General features: G+C 38.1%; 1 protein-coding gene across 1 annotated transcript in view; it reads left to right on the top strand.

Moving 5' to 3' along the window:
• Nucleotides 1-18,549, top strand: part of LOC126483944 (fumarylacetoacetase) — a 69,297-nt gene that overhangs the window by 38,019 nt on the left and 12,729 nt on the right. The window contains exons 3-4 of the mRNA XM_050107232.1: nt 3,101-3,222; nt 17,460-17,600. Coding sequence (XP_049963189.1) covers nt 3,101-3,222; nt 17,460-17,600 — 263 coding nt within the window. The remainder of the gene's footprint in view (nt 1-3,100; nt 3,223-17,459; nt 17,601-18,549) is intronic.

Below are 18,549 nucleotides of genomic sequence, written 5' to 3'. Positions count from 1 at the left end.
TATCAAACAATCCATTGTTTCTTACTGAAGCTAGTTTTCCTTTGTATAAATATACAGTTCTTAATACATCAATTTTAAGATGTTCATGACATAAAAGCTACCTGTACAAGCTTCTGATGATGTGAATGTAATGGAACATTGTGAATGATTTCAGGAAAAATTAACCCCCCCCCCCTTCAAACTCCTCTCCCCCAACCCTCCACAAAAAAGTAAAAAAAGAAACAACCCACAAAATAATATGTGCCAAGACTACAATCAGCAGCTGTGCTCTTGCTGATAATGGGAATATTTTCCACAACTCCAAGAAAAAACTTTCACCAGCTACCCAAGCACTGTAACATTGTTCCCAAGTTACTTGTTACATCTAACAATATCCATAATACTACAGTATCACATGTTGGAGGATGCCAGGTTTAGCCACTATTTAAGAAACAGGATGTGTTCAGCTTGCTGTTAAAGAAACAGCATGCAATTACATCAGACTGTTCAAGTAATTTTTCACGGGATGCAACATTATTTACATGGGGAGGAATTGCAATAGGCATTTTGCAGGGTTTGATCATCAATCCATTAGCTTTTCATGTTCTTTTCTAATTTCATCTGACCCAAGACCCAGAGTTAGTTCTCTTTGCTGATAGTTCAATTATTGTTGTCGAGCCAAATGAAGCATTTTCACTCTGCACTCTGGATAGCTCAGTGGACAGAGTACTTGCGAACAACAGGTAAAGGTCCCAGGTTTGTAGTGCAGCTCAGCACAGAGTTTTAATCTGCCAGGAAGTTTCATATCTGCATACACTCTCCTGCAGAATGAAAATTCATTCTCGAAACAAGCTCACAGGCTGTGGCTATGCCATTTCTCTACAATTTCCTTTTTTCCAAGAATTTTAGTCCTGCAAGTTATGTAGGAGAACTACTCTGAAGTTTTGGAAGGTAGGAGTACAGATAAGAGGGTGGGTCATGAGTTGTGCTTGGATAGTGCCTGTTAAAGACAAATGTTCCAGGTGTGAGTCTTAGTCCACCACATAGTTTTAATCTGCCAGGAAGTTGCATTGATTATGAACTATCATTTACCAGTTGTCAACTGCACTTGCTTACACAGTCTAAATTTGAAATTCACTGCATCTACAACAGTAAAATATTAGCTTTTATTCATTTACATGTAATGGTTTCATTCCAATGATTTTCATCTGATGTTCAAATGAATGTAACATATTTGTTGACGTCTTGCTTGTCTTTTTGTATTCCTACATTGATATGAGGAAAATTTCATTAATTTGCTAAAATACATTGATAGAGAAAAAAATTGCAACACCAAAAAATGATAACATAAGAGTATGAAATTTTGAGAATTCATTTGTCTAGGTAACATATTTAAGTGGTTAACATTGCAAGATCACAGGCTAAGTGTTAGATAAACCATTGCAAATGTGAAATGCTGGTACAATAACAACTGATGTAACTGCCGGAGTGTTGAATGCAAGCATACAAACATACATGCATTATGTTGTACAGATGCCATATGTGTTTGTGGGATGGAGTTCCATGCCTGGTGCACTTGGTCAGTCAGTGCAGGGATGGCTAATGCTGGATGTGGATGATACTGGAGTTATTACCCAATGATTTCCCATATGTGCTCAATTGGAGACAGATCTGGTGATCAAGGAGGCCAAGGCAACATTTTGACGCTATGTGGAGGATTTTGGGTCGCAGCAGCAGTATCTGGGCAACTGTTATCCTGTTGGAAAACATCCCCTGTAACTATGTTCATGAATGGCAGCACAACAGGTCGAAACACCAGACTGACATACAAATTTGCAGTCAGGGTGCATGGGGTAACCACGATAGTGCTTCTGCTGTCATATGAAATTGAATCTTAGACCATAACTCCAGGTGTGGTTCCAGTGTGTGTAGCATGCAGACAGGTAGGTTGCAGGGCCTCAACTGGCCTCCTCCTAACAAACACAAGGCCATCACTAGCACCAAGGCAGAGCCAGCTTTCACCCTCCAATGAACCCTCACTTGACATGACTGAAGAAAGAGATGATGGTGGTTTAGGGGTCAGTGGAACACACTCTACTGTGTGTCTGACTCAGAGCAGTCTGTGAAGTAACTATTTTGTAACAGTTCCTTGTGTCACTGTGGTGCCAACTGCTGCTCAAATTGTGATGCAGTACGATGTGCTAGATCTATACACTGAACATGATGGTCTTCCCTCTCGGGAGTGCCATGTGGCCATTTGGAGCCTAGTCTTCTTGCAACCGTACACTCTCATGACCACCACTGCCAGCAGTCATGTACAGTGGCTACATTCCTGCCAAATCTTTCTGTAGTATCGCAGAAGGAACATCAAGACTCTCACAGCCCTATTACATGACCTCATTCAGACTCAGTGAGGTGTTGATAAGTGTCTTTGTAACCTTAAAGGCATTCTTGACTAACAGCAACTCAGCATGTCCAATTTCAAAGGTAACTCATGACCATTATAGCTTGTATTTAAAGCAAACCTGATTTGCATCCTCATATTGGCATTATTAGCTTCAATTCACCTGGCATCAAATTTTGAGACATCATCTTTCAGCTATAGAAACTTGCCTACCAACTTTTGTTTATGTCACTGAACTCGTTCTTGGTGTTGTGATTTTTTTTCTGAGAGTGTATGTGTCTCTATGTATACAAACTGAAGTGGTGAGAGAAAAATTTGTACCAAGGCTGGGAATCGAATGGGTCTCCTGTCTACCAGGCAGGTGCATTAGCTACTAAGCCACCTTGGCACAGTAGTTTGCACAACTGCACACATTACCCTGGCATGCCTCCATCGTCAATCCAAATTCTTACTGCTGCTTCAGTCTACTTACAGTATATTCTATGAAACTAACTAAATTTGCAAATTCAGATTCCAGCTGATGGAGAAGTGGCTCCATTAACTAAAAAAAAAAAAAAATGAATTGATGAATTCAGCTACTCATAATAATGTGATCTGTTTGCCACTTGAGGAAGAAATAATAATTCCTCTGAGAATTTGATTAAATGTAGCAACTGTAGATTTAATCATATTAAATATTTCTGTATTTGGGTAACTAATTAATTTTTTTTGTTTCAGCCTGTTCTCAACAGCTTTATGGGACTGTCACCAGCAGCATGGAAAGAAGCACGTGAGACAATACAAACACTTTTATCCTCTGAAGATAGAGTTCTACAAGATGATGCTGAATTGAGGAATAGGTAACTAGCTGGTTTTAATGTACTTCATGCCTTCTTGTGTTCGTAACTAAATTTCAATAACTTTTATTTCTTACATATAAAATCATTTTTTGCATGTTTCCCATGATTGGAGATTCATTTCATACATAACATCTTTTTACCTATGCAAGATCTGAAGAGGTTGGTTTCCAGTCCAGTTTGTCTTCTTGACAGCTTCTTGTGGTTCTTTCCCAGACACTGGTTACTGATTACTTGGTTACATTTTCTACTGAAAAGAGAGAGAGAGAGAGAGAGAGAGAGAGAGAGAGAGAGAGAGAGAGAGACCACAATCTCACAGACAACTAAATGTCCACACTCATGGTAGCAGCAAGATATCCACCTGATAGCAAACCCACCACATCTTTTCTAATCCTCCTAGCCAACTGCAACCTGACCCACAGTTATTTCACTTTCAAAGCCCAAATCTATAAACAAATCCATGTTACTGCCATAAGTATTTGTGTGGCACCTTCCTGTGCCATCTTATTTGTGGGCCATTTGGGGGAATCCTTCCTTTCCAGTAAACACCTAAAACCCCTTGTCTGGTTCAGATTTATTGATCACATTTTCAGGATCTGGACTGATGCTCCTTCCTCCATAACCTTAACACCAATTCCTAAATACGCTTCACCTGGTCCTACTAAACTCGATGAGTCACCTTTTTAGACGTTCATCTCCCCTCTCAAATGGCTCCATAAATACATCCATTCATATGAAGTGTAGTAACCACCAACAGTAGCTCCACTTTGACAGCTGTCACCCGTTCTGTGTCAAAAAGTCTCTTTCATGCAGCCTCGCAACCTGAAGACACCACATTTGCAGTGGAAGGCAGGAATTGTTGAAATATTCCGATAAACTTACCGAGCCTTTATCATTCATAAACAGATCTTCTGTGCCATCTCCTCCAACACCAGTAACTCTCTTAAATAGGCACTGATCAGCACTCCTCTAATCACTCATTATCACCATGACTTTGAAAAGCTCAACCAAATTCTTCACCAAGGCTTTTGGCTACCTACCCTGGGATGAGGGATATCCTACCCAAAATCCAACACACATCACTGAATGTAGTCACCCACCTAACCTACAGAATATTCTTGTCCATTCCTACTCCAATCCTTTCCCAGTTCTGCACCCTATGGGTCATCTCCTTGTGGCTGACCCAGGTGCAAGACCTGTCCCATACACCCACCCACCACATCATATTCCAATCCAGTCACAGGCATCTCCTACCCAGTAAAAGACAGGGTCATGTGTGAAAGCAGCTGTGTTATATAGTTGCTACACTGCATTTAGTATACAGCATTCTATGTGGGCATGACAAGTAACCAACTGTCCACTTGCACGTACAGCCACTGCCAAAATGTGGCAAATTTGACCACCCAGTTACCGTACATGGTGCATGCCACAACACTAATGTCTTCAACTGCAGCTTCACCACAGAGGCTAGTTCCAGCAGAAGGTAATTGTGTACCAGGCATATCCAGTGATCTTACAATCCCCCTGTCCTAAGCCTCTGCTAACTCGTTTCCCACTGCCTCACATTATCTTTTCCATTCTTTCTTCTGTCCACATCACTCCTCCCCAGCCAGATCATCTACTGCCTTGTTCCACCCCTCTTCCCCCTTCCCCCCCAATGTGCCCCCCCCTCTCTCTCTCTCTCTCTCTCTCTCTCTCTCTCTCTCTCTCTCTCTCTCTCTCTCCTCTCCCCCCTTTTTCCCACCCCTCTCCCTCACTTTCTCCCCTACCTGTCTCCCTCTTCACCATCACTGTCCTGTCCATTCCTCCTCCACCTTTCCCTCTCTCCATACCTTATTACTCTATCGTCTGAACTCCTTCCCTCTTGTTCAACTGCTGAACCATCTGGCAAAAGATATGCCTTGCATTACCCTGCTACCCAATCCTTGCCTCATGCATGCGCATGTGCTCTTGGGTGAGGGCATGTGTACTTCTACTAGAAAAAAAGCAAGAGCATGAAAACTAGTGTTAACTATTTCCTATTATTTGTGATTCTATGTGCCACACACCAATCCCCTACAGGTAAGTGGCTGCATTCCCCTTATTTTATGTAATTTACTTTCTAGGAATTTCCATTATTGTTATAGATTATAAATAAAACTATTTTTAATAGCTTTCATCATTCAGTAAAGAAAGATCTAACTTAAAGAATGGAAATTCCAGGTCAGGGATATCAACAATGTAGGAAAAGAGAGATTGTTACTTACCGTAAGGAAGACATGTTAAGTTGCAGAGAGGCACAATGTAAGTGTGTTTTAATTGTGCCTATCTGAAACTTAATGTGTCTTCTTTATGGCAAGTAGCAGTCTGTCTTTTTCTACAAAGGTCTAACTCACCCAATTTTCACATCATAATGTTCATCTTGAAAGTGATCTATGGAAGAAGTGACTAACAAATGAATTAAATGAAGCAGAACCTGAGGACCAGTCAGTAATATGCCTAGATTAATGTACTCACAGCTCGTGACAGAGCTCCATTCCGGCGTCTCCAGGGAATTTTTTTTTAACTCACTGAAATGAATCACCAACGGAAATTTAAAATATTACACATGTATTAAATTGCAATATAAATATAATTTGCTGCTGCACTGTCACCAATGAATTTGATAATGGGTGACATAGGTGTTCATAAGAGGGGGGTGAGGGTGGGGGGGGGGGGGGCAAGAGGATGGACAACCAAACAATCCTTTAGTACTCTATGTACAGTAAAACTGTTGCTTTGTTCTACAAAGAGTGAAAACAGGTTAAGTGAGTTGTGCATGACAAGTGTTCACAGAAAGAAGTGTGTGTCAAATATGAGTTTACTAACTTTACCCAATGACAAATTTTCGCAATAGCCTCACCTTCAAACAGGATCAGCTGGAATATTAAATTTTATGTAGTTTCATATTGCAAGTGGTTCTTCACAGTTACTCTTTCCCTTATCTGCTTTCATTAGGAAAACTGTTGTTGTTGTTGTTGTTGTTGTGGTCTTCAGTCCTGAGACTGGTTTGATGCAGCTCTCCATGCTACTCTATCCTGTGCAAGCTTCTTCATCTCCCAGTACCTACTGCAGCCTACATCCTTCTGAATCTGCTTAGTGTCTTCATCTCTTGGTCCCCCTCTACAATTTTTACCCTCCATGCTGCCCTCCAATACTAAATTGGTGATCCCTCGATGTCTCAGAACATGTCCTACCAACCGATCCCTTCTTCTAGTCAAGTTGTGCCACAAGCTCCTCTTCTCCCCAGTTCTATTCAATACCTCCTCATTAGTTATGTGATCTACCCATCTAATCTTCAGCATTCTTCTGTAGCACCACATTTCGAAAGCTTCTATTCTCTTCTTGTCTAAACTATTTATCGTCCATGTTTCACTTCCATACATGGCTACACTCCATACAAATACTTTCAGAAATGACTTCCTGACATTTAAATCTATACTTGATGTTAACAAATTTTTCTTCTTCATAAACGCTTTCCATGCCGTTGCCAGTCTACATTTTATATCTTCTCTACTTCGACCATCATCCGTTATTTTGCTCCCCAAATAGCAAAACTCCTTTACTTCTTTAAGTCTCTCATTTGCTAATTTAATTCCCTCAGCATCATCCGAGGAAAACAATTAATAATGTTATTATTTTGAACTGTAACTTCAGGGGCTTAGCTTGCCTTAGACGGGCCTAGTATCAAAATTTATTGTAGGGCCCTTTCACCCGACTGTGGCGAAGATCAATTGGAGGGTAAAGATTTTTCTCAAAAGAAACAAAAACTGTCATTTGGAATGAGATAAAAATGTATTGGTTAAGTGTATGTTACATAGGTAAGTAATTATTTACAATTAGTGCTCCTAGGAGCTTAGTTAGCCAAATAATTCAGATATATACTTTTGTCGCCATTTTTCAGCAAACTTACTTATCAGAACATTCATAGCTGAAGATGATTTTAGTTTTTCCAGATGTTCTGCCAGTATAGATGCCACTGACAAGTCTGAAAGCCATTCTTTGCTCATAGAAGTCCTAAGATAGTTTTAATTTCGAAAAACTTCTTTCAGCTGTTGCAGTCGTTACAGGATGGGTCAAAAATAGGAAACATGCTGTTATTACCTCCAGAAAACTGGATGTAAGGCTATTGAATTTAATCAGTAATAAATCTATGAGTTTATTAATGGAATGGACTGTCTGAATTTCAGTTTTTAAGCACATTTTCAAAGAAATTAATTGTTCATATACATCAAAAGACATGTCTTTACTGTATTTAGCAGTCAGTTTCCCTGCTCTCGTTTTTGTTACTTCATTTGGAAATGATAATGGTTGTAGCACTTAGCTCACATAGGTGTTGAAATCTTTGTTTAGTTTGAGAAATTAATATATATAAGCAGCAATAGTACACAATGACTTTCAAGTATGATTCCAGGTCTGAAATTCTCTCATCTTCTGATAACTCATCAAAATATCACTTTGTCATCTTCTGTCTTTTATTTTTGAAAACAGTTGTTACCCCCTACTCTTTTGCTAGGTATCTGGACTCATTTTGCAAACCATGGAATGAATGTTTATTTCTTGTTTCACTCAGTCTATTCAAAACATTACTTAGTAAAATACTAGCTTTCTTTAAATCATTATTTTCATGCTGTAGAGCCTTATAAACTGGATTAAGGATTTCAAATAATGAATTGAAAAAGGCGACAAGCACTATAAAATTGTAGTTATCTAAAATGTTAATTATACTTTTACATTCATCACACTTGTCTGTGTTAGTGGAAATTAAATTTATATGGTAAAAAGTTTTCATTATTAATGAGTGTAATGATACAGTGTTACCCAGCATAGAACGCTACGTAACATGACCTAAATTATAAACAAGAAGTATATTTTTACCGTGGAGATACTGAAGATTTTACTACTCACCATTGCAAAGTAAATCACTCACGGAATCTGACTGCTGAAAAAAATGAGGAAATTTTGCGCAGTTTCCTTAGAACTCCCTCCATCTTCCATTTATTTCTTCTTTTCATAGCTCCACTGTGGTAATCTCTCTTTCACTTATTTCTTTTACAGTTAAACTTATTAATGAACAAATAACCACTAGATTTACAACATTTGAATGTCATGAAGCTCGTGCACAGATTGATGTAAAAGTATATAGATTGTTCTCAATCAATTGAAAAGGAGAAATACCATAATCATTGTTGTCTGCTGACGAGCGCTGTGGCAAATCTGAGATGTCCATTGTCGCCAACATTTGGGCACCCTTTTAATTAAGTGTTTAGGGTATGGCTAAAGACTTAAGCATTCATCTTGAGTGAGATTGTGGTAAACATTTTATGAATTCTTGCCGATACATGTCAGGAGCCCCATATAATTGATGCAGTGGTAGCTACACCCCTGCGTAACTTTTAAACTTCATTTGGTGTGACTGAAACTGCATTTTTCTTGAAAATGAAGAGATGTATTTTTTGTTATATACAACAGTGTACAAGCATTTTTAAAGTTTGTTCTCTTGATTTTGACTTTCGAAGAAGAATAATCAAAGGCTCTTTATGACTAGTTATTTTTGTATGTAACCAACAGTATTCTCATTTCTGATTTTTTCCTCCTCAAGAAATTTCATATTCAATATCAGTTTATCATTACTGGTTTATGAATAAAAATATCTTTTTTAAATATTTTACTGCTTTACTTCCTATCTTATTGATCATCTTGCTGGATGTAATATGTCACATTTCATCATAAAAAGATATGATTTTATATTGTAAACTTAAAAAAGTGTCACATCCATAATCATTTTAATAATACAAAAAGGTTTATTTTGAAGGTAATCATGAAATCATGGTTGCTCTTGAAATATCAAGATTATCTACCTACAACAAATATTGAGTGGATAATCATCAGTTCTCTGGAATATAATTGTAGAGGCAATTTTAAAGTCACAACCCCCCTCCCCCCATCCCACCCCCTGGAAAAATATCTGTGTATGGCTAATGTGATGTGATGGGCAGGATGTGTGTGTGTGTGTGTGTGTGTGTGTGTGTGTGTGTGTGTGTGTGTGTGTGTGTGTGTGTGTGTGTGTGTGAGAGAGAGAGAGAGAGAGAGAGAGAGAGAGAGAGAGAGAGAGAGAGAAACTAGGAGGATGGGTTGTATGGTTGAAGAGTTGCGCTTTCAAGTAATGGTTTCATAATCATGTTCAACCTATATTATTTATTTAACATGTGAGTAGGATGAACTTTTGGACCCAAAGTGCTTTCAACTTTGTTTTAAAGAACTATGTCAGTCATTTCAAAAAATAAACTTCATTATTTACACGCATAGCACATTTACAATGACTTAATATAAGTATTTAGATTTAGAATCAACAAAAGACCAGTAATGAGTATTTATTGTGTGTAGTTTTATATGGTATCTTTTTTCCTTTTTGCTTCACAAAAATAGGCCATACTTCTAAGTATTTTTATTTAAAGTTATTTTACATATTCACTGCTATGGTTTTTTCATTATATAAGATAACACTAAATTCCTTTGCTGTCATACCACTGGTAGCTGGAGCAAAATTTTAACTATGTTTTACAAAGTGCTGGTTAATAGCCTTTCAACTTGCAAGTGTAGTAATTGTAACTAAATTGAATATATTAATTTTACATAAAAATTGAACTGTTTTACTATATTAGAATTTTATAATTAATTGTTTAACTTGTGAGGAATAAAATAAAATTGAAAAAAAAAAAAATGGCAGCAGTGAGATTTGAACCTGAGTTGACAAACTGCCAGCCAATGTATATAACCAATGGGTTATTGTGTTATGTGATCCGCTACCAAAAAATCCCTCTTACTCTCTTTTTAAATCTTTAGAGAGCATTATATCTTTTGCTACGGCTCACTCAGGCGTAATATTCCAGGTACTTGAAAGGCGTATCAAGCTGCTCCCACTCACATAGTTCTAGTTTGTCAATAGCTTCTGTCGGCAGAATCAATGGCCTTTCGGAAATCAACAAACATCTTTTGAATTCAGTAATCTGTGTCAAATGATTGACTCAAAATTAAATATTTATCCAGAACATCATCTGCGCTTCCTAAAACCACTTTGATATTCACCTGATTTACTCTCTGGCATAGTATAATTTTGGAAAATATGTTGTATGCAATGGTTGCAAAGAATTTCCTCTGTAGTTGTTAACATCTTGTTTATTGCCTTTCTTCGGCATGATATCCCCCAGGAGGACATCCAACAACTGTACTGATGCCAAGCTGAATAACTGCTTGCATAAAGGCCAGAGGTGGACCAACATATTATTGATTTGTGCAGTTTGTAAAGCAGTTTCTTTTGAATAATCATCTATTTTTTTCTGATATGGTAATAATTTGTTTGTCTGTACGTGTACATCACATCTACCAATTTCTGTCCCATTCAAATTATTTCTTTGTGGTGTGTTTCCTTTTGTCTTTGACTGTATTTTTAGAACTTCAAACAATATTTAAAATGAAATAAAAATTTAAAGTCTCTTGACTGTTTTTATTAAAATCTAGAACTAAAAAGTTTTGGAAATACACACATAAAAAAAAAAAATTGCATCACCCCGGTTCCCAGAACTTCTGAAGATAGACGTTGACTGTGGATGTTGTATCACAGACACAGTCCCTTTGACTGTTCAGAGATGTCACTAAACCCGCCCAAAGATGTAAACAACCATGCATGAGCAGTGCCTATTTGACGGAGGGGGTCCGCCAGCCAATCGGTTCCAATTATTCCACCAGGAAGGAGGTACACGGCTCGTGTTATCTGTAGTTCAACCATGCCTAGATGGTCATTACCGTGGTTCAATCATGCCTGCATTGTTACTTTGTGCCAGGGAGGACTCTCAACAATGGAAGTGTCCAGGCGTCTCGGAGTGAACCAAAGCGATGTTGTTCGGACGTGGAGGAGATACAGAGAGACAGGAAATTTCGATGACATGCCTCACTCAGGATGCTCAAGGGCTACTACTGCAGTTTATGGCTGCTACCTATGGATTTTGGCTCGGAGGAACCCTGACAGCAATGCCACCATGTTGAGTAATGCTTTTCGTGCAGCCACACGACATCATGTTCAGGCTCAAACTGTACGCAATAGGCTGTGTGATGTGCATCTTCACTTCCGACGTCCATGGCAAGTTCCATCTTTGCAACCACAACACCATGCAGCGTGGTATAGATGGGCCCAACAACATGCCAAATGGGGTCATCCCTCCAAGGAAACAAGCTCTGGGCAGTAAAACCGCTCCCAACTGCTTGGACAACCTCCTCCCGACCATCTCGGTGAGAGGAGGTCCTTCTGACCAGGTTGCGGATTGGGCATTGCCGGTTTAGCCACCGCTACCTGCTCTCCGGTGACCCAGCCCCGCAGTGCCCTTGTGGTCAGGCATTAACAGTGTGCCATGTTTTATTGTCGTGTCCCCGTTTTAGTCAATTTCGTGTTGTCCTGTCCCTGCCATCTACTTTACCAGATGTTTTAGCTGATGACACTCGAGCAGCTGCTCGTATTCTGCGTTTTATAACTTTAACTGGCTTGTCCAAAGACATCTAACCTTTTTACTTATTTTATCTGCATCTTTGTCAGGTCCTTCTAGTGTCCCCCCCATCCCTTTGAGTTTTACTAGATTCCATGTGCTCTAACAACAGTGACTGGGCGCTAATGACCTCAGCAGTTGAGCGCCCTTAAACCCCACCAAAAAAAAAAAAAAGCCAAATGGGCCGCTCAGGATTGGCATCAAGTTCTCTTCACCAATGAGTGTCGCAAATGCCTTCAACCAGGCAATTGTCAGAGATGTGTTTGGAGGCAACCCGATCAAGCTGAACGCCTTGGAGACACTGTCCAATGAGTGCAGCAAGGAGGAGGTTCCCTGCTGTTTTGGGGTGGCATTATGTGGGGCCAACATATGCTGCTGGTGGTTGTGGAAGGTGCCGTAACAGCTGTACGGTATATAAATGCCATCCTCTGACCGATAGTGCAACCAAATCAGCACCTGATCGGCAAGGCATTCGTCTTCATGGACAACAATTCGTGATACCATCGTGCACGTCTTGTGAATGACTTTCTCCAGAATAACATCGGTCGACTAGAGTGGCCAGCATGTTCTCCAGACATGAAACCTATTGAACATGCCTGGGATAGATTTAAAAGTGCTGTTTATGGATGATATGACCCACCAACCACTCTGAGGGACCTACACCGAATTGCCGTTGAGGAGTGCGACAATCTGGACCAACAGTGCCTTGATGATTGTGGATAGTATGCTGCAATGAATACAGGCTTACATCAATGCAAGAGAACGTGCTACTGGGTATTAGAGGTACCCGTGTGTACAGCAATCTGGACCACCAACTCTGAAGGTCTCACTATATGGCGGTACAACGTACAAAGTGTGGTCTTCATGAGCAATAAAAAGGGCAGAAATGATGTTATGTTGATCTCTATTCCAATTTTCTGTACAGGTTCTGGAACTCTCGGAACTGAGGTGATGCATAACTTTTTTTGATGTATATATTAAAAATTGCACATGAAATATAGATTGTTCCATAATTTTCTTTAACAGAAATGCTCAAAAATAATGTGAAAACATTTTAAAAATTAAAAGAATATCCTGTATTTGGAAGGCAATTAAATTTTATTTTGCTCTTAGATTCCTATTACATAGCTGTATAAAAAACATGAAAGCTAAAACTTTCTTGAACAGTATGACATATTCAATTTTATGAAAATAGGATCACACATCTTGTCATTATTTCAAGAGAACACCAAGAATGATTGGACCATTGTTTTTAATATGTGTTTCAATCCACAATTTAAAAAGACACAAGCATGATCTTATTCTTTGAATACTTACTGAAGGTGTGGCTTGCATTGAAATTTTCATATTTGGCTCCTCGGACTATTGTCCTTTTGATATGTAGTATGTTACGTGTTCATTTCTAGGGAATATATGTTAAAAATTAGTGACTGTCTGCTAAGTATGGCATTTTGAATTTCCCTCCAGCTATAATAAACAATCTGCCTTTATGTGAGCTGCAGTATAGTTAAGCTCACTACAACCAATGCCAGGCATTTCTGATTGGAGAAATTAAGAGACAGTGTGGTGTGAGAAATCTCTCTAACACAGCACAAGAAAAGACCTTCTGTTATAAATGAAAATAAAATGTACATTGCTGTTGCAAAAGAGCCACCACAAGGAACATGTTATTTGTTTGTATTTCCCAGGTTTACTGTCGAATGAAGGTTCTAAAAAAGTCTCATATACACATACATAATATATTTAAAATTACATGCAGTTTACATTACTCTTCAAAAAGTATAAGTAGATATAACCTGATAATTAACAATTGTTGTGTCAGAGTTACTCTATGGATCTAATTGCTCCTGACCATATTGTTCTGACTTATGGGAGTACAGATATCCATAAACTGCAGCTTGTGCCGATGCGTTTTCCACTGGAACACTTGCTCTTGCCTTTCTGATTCTACATCAGATTCGATGGAAATTTGAACTATGCCTTTCATTCCACTCACCCACCCATCCATCCATCATGTTCTGTACCTCATATTAGAAGACACGGTACAATAACAGAAAAACTTAAAGAATTATCTTCAGGGACCTAGGGATTCTTATGAATTGAGTGTTCCAGCTTCTTGGGATAACATATTAACAACAATCTGAACTGGTCAGTTCAGATCCTAGACCTGTGTACAAGACTGAATTTGGCAGCATTTCCTATTCGTTTAATAGCATCTGTTTTTGATTTGGAGACAATCAAATAGGCATACGTAGACTTTTTCATTCATGACATATGGCACAATATTCTGGTGAAAACAGTCACAAGCAAATAATGGCTTTATTTCACAGAAGATGGTTATCAGTAGAGTTCACCCTAAATGCCTTTATAGAATTTTATTCAAAACAGCTGGGGATCCTCACCATGCCATACTGATACATTGCTTCACTTATGTGCTTTGTCAACAAGAATCATACAATTTACAAAATAAGCAAGGCATATCATAATCCTGGTATGAGAAGTAAAGATGATCTTCAAAAAGATATAAAAAAATTCAGCATGCAGAGAAAGGAATACATTACTCAAGCATAAAAGTATACAATAAACTTCCAGTTAAAGTCTAATTAGTCGTTGGGCATATGACAAAATTTAGAAAGAACAGCTAAATTTTATCTTTTGGGTAGCTCTTTATGCAATACTTTGTGAACTGTATTTTATTTTAAGCGTTACTGAGTATATAGTGGGTCTATACAGGGGTGATGTTCTTGAGGACAATATTATGGAAATGGAAGAGGATGTAGATGAAGATGAAATGGGAGATATGATACTGTACCAAGAGTTTGACAGAGCACTGAAAGACCAAAGTCGAAATAAGGCCCCGGGAGTGGAAAACATTCCATTTGAACTACTGACAGCCTAGGGAGAGCCAGTCCTGACAAAACTCTACCATCTGATGAGCAAGATGTATAAGGCAGGCGAAATTCCTTCAGACTTCAAGAAGAATATAATAATTTCAATCCCAAAGAAAGCAGGTGTTGACAGATGTGAAAATTACCGAACTATCAGTTTAATAAGTCACAGCTGCAAAATACTAATGCGAATTCTTTAGACGAATGGAAAAACTGGTAGAAGCCGACCTCGGGGAAGATCAGTTTGGATTCCATAGAAATGTTGGAACACGTGAAGCAATACTGACCCTACGACTTATCTTAGAAGAAAGATTAAGGAATGTTGACTGGAATACTCTCTTTCAAATTCTGAAGGTGGCAGGGGTAAAATACATGGAGCAAAAGGCTATTTACAATTTGTACAGAAAGCAGATGGCAGTTATAAGAGTCGAGGGACATGAAAGGTCCTCTCCCCGATACTATTCAATTTGTGTATTGAGAAAGCAGTAAAGGAAACAAAAGAAAAGTTCAGAGTAGGTATTGAAATCCGTGGAGAAGAAATAAAAACTTTGAGGTTCGCCAATGACATTGTTATTCTGTCAGAGACAGCAAAGGACTTGGAAGAGCAGTTGAACGGAATGGACAGTGTCTTGAAAGGAAGGTATAAGATGAACGTCAACAAAAGCAAAATGAGTATAATGGAATGTAGTCGAATTAAGTCAAGTGATGCTGAGGGAATTAGATTAGGAAATGAGACACTTAAAGTAGTAGGGGAGTTTTGCTATTTGGGGAGCAAAATAACTGATGATGGTCAAAGTAGAGACTGGCAATGGCAAGGAAAGCGTTTCTGAAGAAGAGAAATTTGTTAACATCGAGTATTGATTTAAGTGTCAGGAAGTCGTTTCTGAAAATATTTGTGTGGAGTGTAGCCATGTATGGAAGTGAAACATGGACGATAAATAGTTTAGACAAGAAGAGAATAGCAGCTTTCAAAATGTGGTGCTACAGAAGAATGTTGAAGATTAGATGGGTAGGTCACATAACTAATGAGGAGGTATTGAATAGAATTGGGGAGGAGTTTGTGGCACAACTTGACTAGAAGAAGGGATTGGTTGGTAGGACATATTCTGTGGCATCAAGGGATCACCAATTTAGTACTGGAGGTAAAAATCGTAGAGGGAGACCAAGAGATGAATGCACTAAGCAGATTCAGAAGGATGTAGGCTGCTGTAGGTACTGGGAGATGAAGAAGCTTGCACAGGATAGAGTAGCACGGAGAGCTGCATCAAACCAGTCTCAGGACTGAAGACCACAACAACAACATGTGCAGTTACTATCTAGCAATTTGTATCACTAATTGACAGAAAGCATTTTATGTGAATTTGCATGCAAGCCTTAAAATTAGTTTGTGTGATGATTATTACTGCTATTATCTGGTTTATTGTCTGAAAACTTGGACCTTGTTTATCATGTATGTGTTTACATATGATCTAGATTGTAAGCCTCATGACAATTTACATATGGTTATTACTGTAATAATCAGAGACATTCTACATCCTAGCACTACACTTGCATCAAGGGTTCATGGAACTAAAAAATGAATAAACGGTAGATAAATACTAAACCTTACATGCCAATACATTTACTCTGTAGTGGTATTTGTGGTTAAAAACGGAAGAAAATTTAGGGTAAACACAGCAGTTCAGATTTACTGTAATAGAAGTAGAAATAATATCGATATAGACTATGTGTTCCTGTCTCGTGTTTGGAATGGTGTTCATGTTCTAATGAAAGTGTCTATAACAGTTTACCATTAAATATCACGCAGGAACTTGAAGATCCCAAACACTTAAAAATAAAGCAAAAGAGCAGGCCTATGTCATTAACCATTCATTCTACAATTTATCAGAATAACTCAATCAAGAATGTAAATTCTGCGTAACACTAATATTTGTATTAGATAGATCCTGACTTTGGCAATGTAGAGACAACTGATAATAGTCTGCGTAAAACTACAAAAATACCTTTGTTTGAAATATCAGATAAAAACAGTAGCTGAGGTGTAGTGGCTTTTTTCAAAATAGTTGTTTTTCTTCTAACATACACAGGCCAAGTGATCTAGAAGTAATTGCCATTACTATCAGTTTCAGTAGATTAGCACTAGTGATAAATGTATGCTAGTATACTTTTCAGAAGTGAACAGCAGTCATTGCTTCTGCCTGTTAATGTATAACTTGACTCATTCAACACTCTGCTCTATGATGAAATTTGCAGAACATTCTGTGAATGAATGAGTGAATCAGTCAGTAAAGATATACATAAACAAAACAGAAGCAATTGCTATAAGCCTGCATTAACAATAAACTATTACTACAGTGAGATTACATAACCAAAATTTTAACAAAAAGAATTACCAGGTTAGCTGGTGGTACTTCGGATGGTTGAGGGGGGGGGGGAGGGGGGGGGGAGAGAGAGAGAGAGAGAGAGAGAGAGAGAGAGAGAGAGAGAGAGAGAGAGAGAGAGAGAGAGAGAGAGTTATTTACCTTCTATTGCTGGCACACTATTTAAGTACCCACACTGATATTTATCAAAAAGTAATAGTTACCTATACATGTAACAATAGAGATTGGTTTGCAAATAATATAATGATCATATGATCAAATGGATTTATGAATATCTCAGATTTTTACATATGCACATGTTTGCATGCAAAAATTCACACCCAATTCCAAAAAAAGTCCCTCAGCATTGATTAATGTATGTGCTTTAATAACATATTTATTTACTCTTAACAAACTGTTAAATCTTTTCACAGAGCATTGGTGCCACAGTCAGATGCTGAAATGCATCTTCCAGCAATTATTGGAGATTATACTGATTTTTATTCATCGATAAATCATGCCACAAATGTGGGCATAATGTTCCGTGGGCGAGAGAATGCATTATTACCAAACTGGTGAGAATAAACACTTTTTTTCTGCTTTAGACATTCATGACTGTACCCACATATGGAATTTCATTACATTTGTGAACTTTTGCAGGGTTATGAACCTGAGAGAATCTACGAAGTGTACAATTACAGTTTATTTGATATGGATGTACTATTTGTTGATAACAAAACACAGTGAAACATTTTGTTCAAATGGTGGGATGCTTAGAAGCCTAAATGTTTTTAGTGCATTGTTTATATGATGCTATACCATGATTACTGATACTGTGATTTGTATCATCATCATAATTTGAGTTGGAACTGCTTGGAACACCAGCCTCTCCATTTTTTGCTGTCCTCCAAACATGTTCCCCCCTCCATTCTTCCCTAGCCTCCTCCTCTTGTCATTACACATTCCATCACTCCAACAGTCTATTTGTCTCTTGTACTTTCTCTAGGTCTCTTACTTCCTACTGTAATTTCATGAACCTGTTGGGGTACACTGCAAACAGCCATTCTCTTACATGTCCATACCATGTTTCGTCTCTTGTATGGGCTTCTCTTTCACTATTCTTCTCAATCTCTCATTCCTTACTGTGTCCATATTATTTAGTACTATCCTGCTCCTTTGGAACTTCATATTGAAACCCTGTATACTGCTCACCTGACTTTTCCTCATTACCAGTGCCCCTAATGTGTATATGAGTAGTGAATTATACTCTAATCTAATTAAAGGGTTATTATAAATTATTGTCAAATGTTCACCAATTGTGTGAGAAATAAAAAAAAATGCATTCTTCCTTCAGTTTCTTCTTGTTAGGTTCTGTAGCCATTATGAATTTTACAGAGAATAAGGCCAGGTGCTCAACTTCAGTCTTTGCTCTTGAAATAAACTATTGCTTTATTTTTCACAACTTGCTAGTTTCAGCCATAAGGTCATTATCTGGTTGAACATGTATTTTAGTATGCGTTATCT

The sequence above is a fragment of the Schistocerca serialis genome, chromosome 6 (genome assembly GCF_023864345.2).
Source record: "Schistocerca serialis cubense isolate TAMUIC-IGC-003099 chromosome 6, iqSchSeri2.2, whole genome shotgun sequence".
NCBI classification, from domain to species: domain Eukaryota; kingdom Metazoa; phylum Arthropoda; class Insecta; order Orthoptera; family Acrididae; genus Schistocerca; species Schistocerca serialis.
This window is presented reverse-complemented; position numbering and strand designations above follow the sequence as displayed.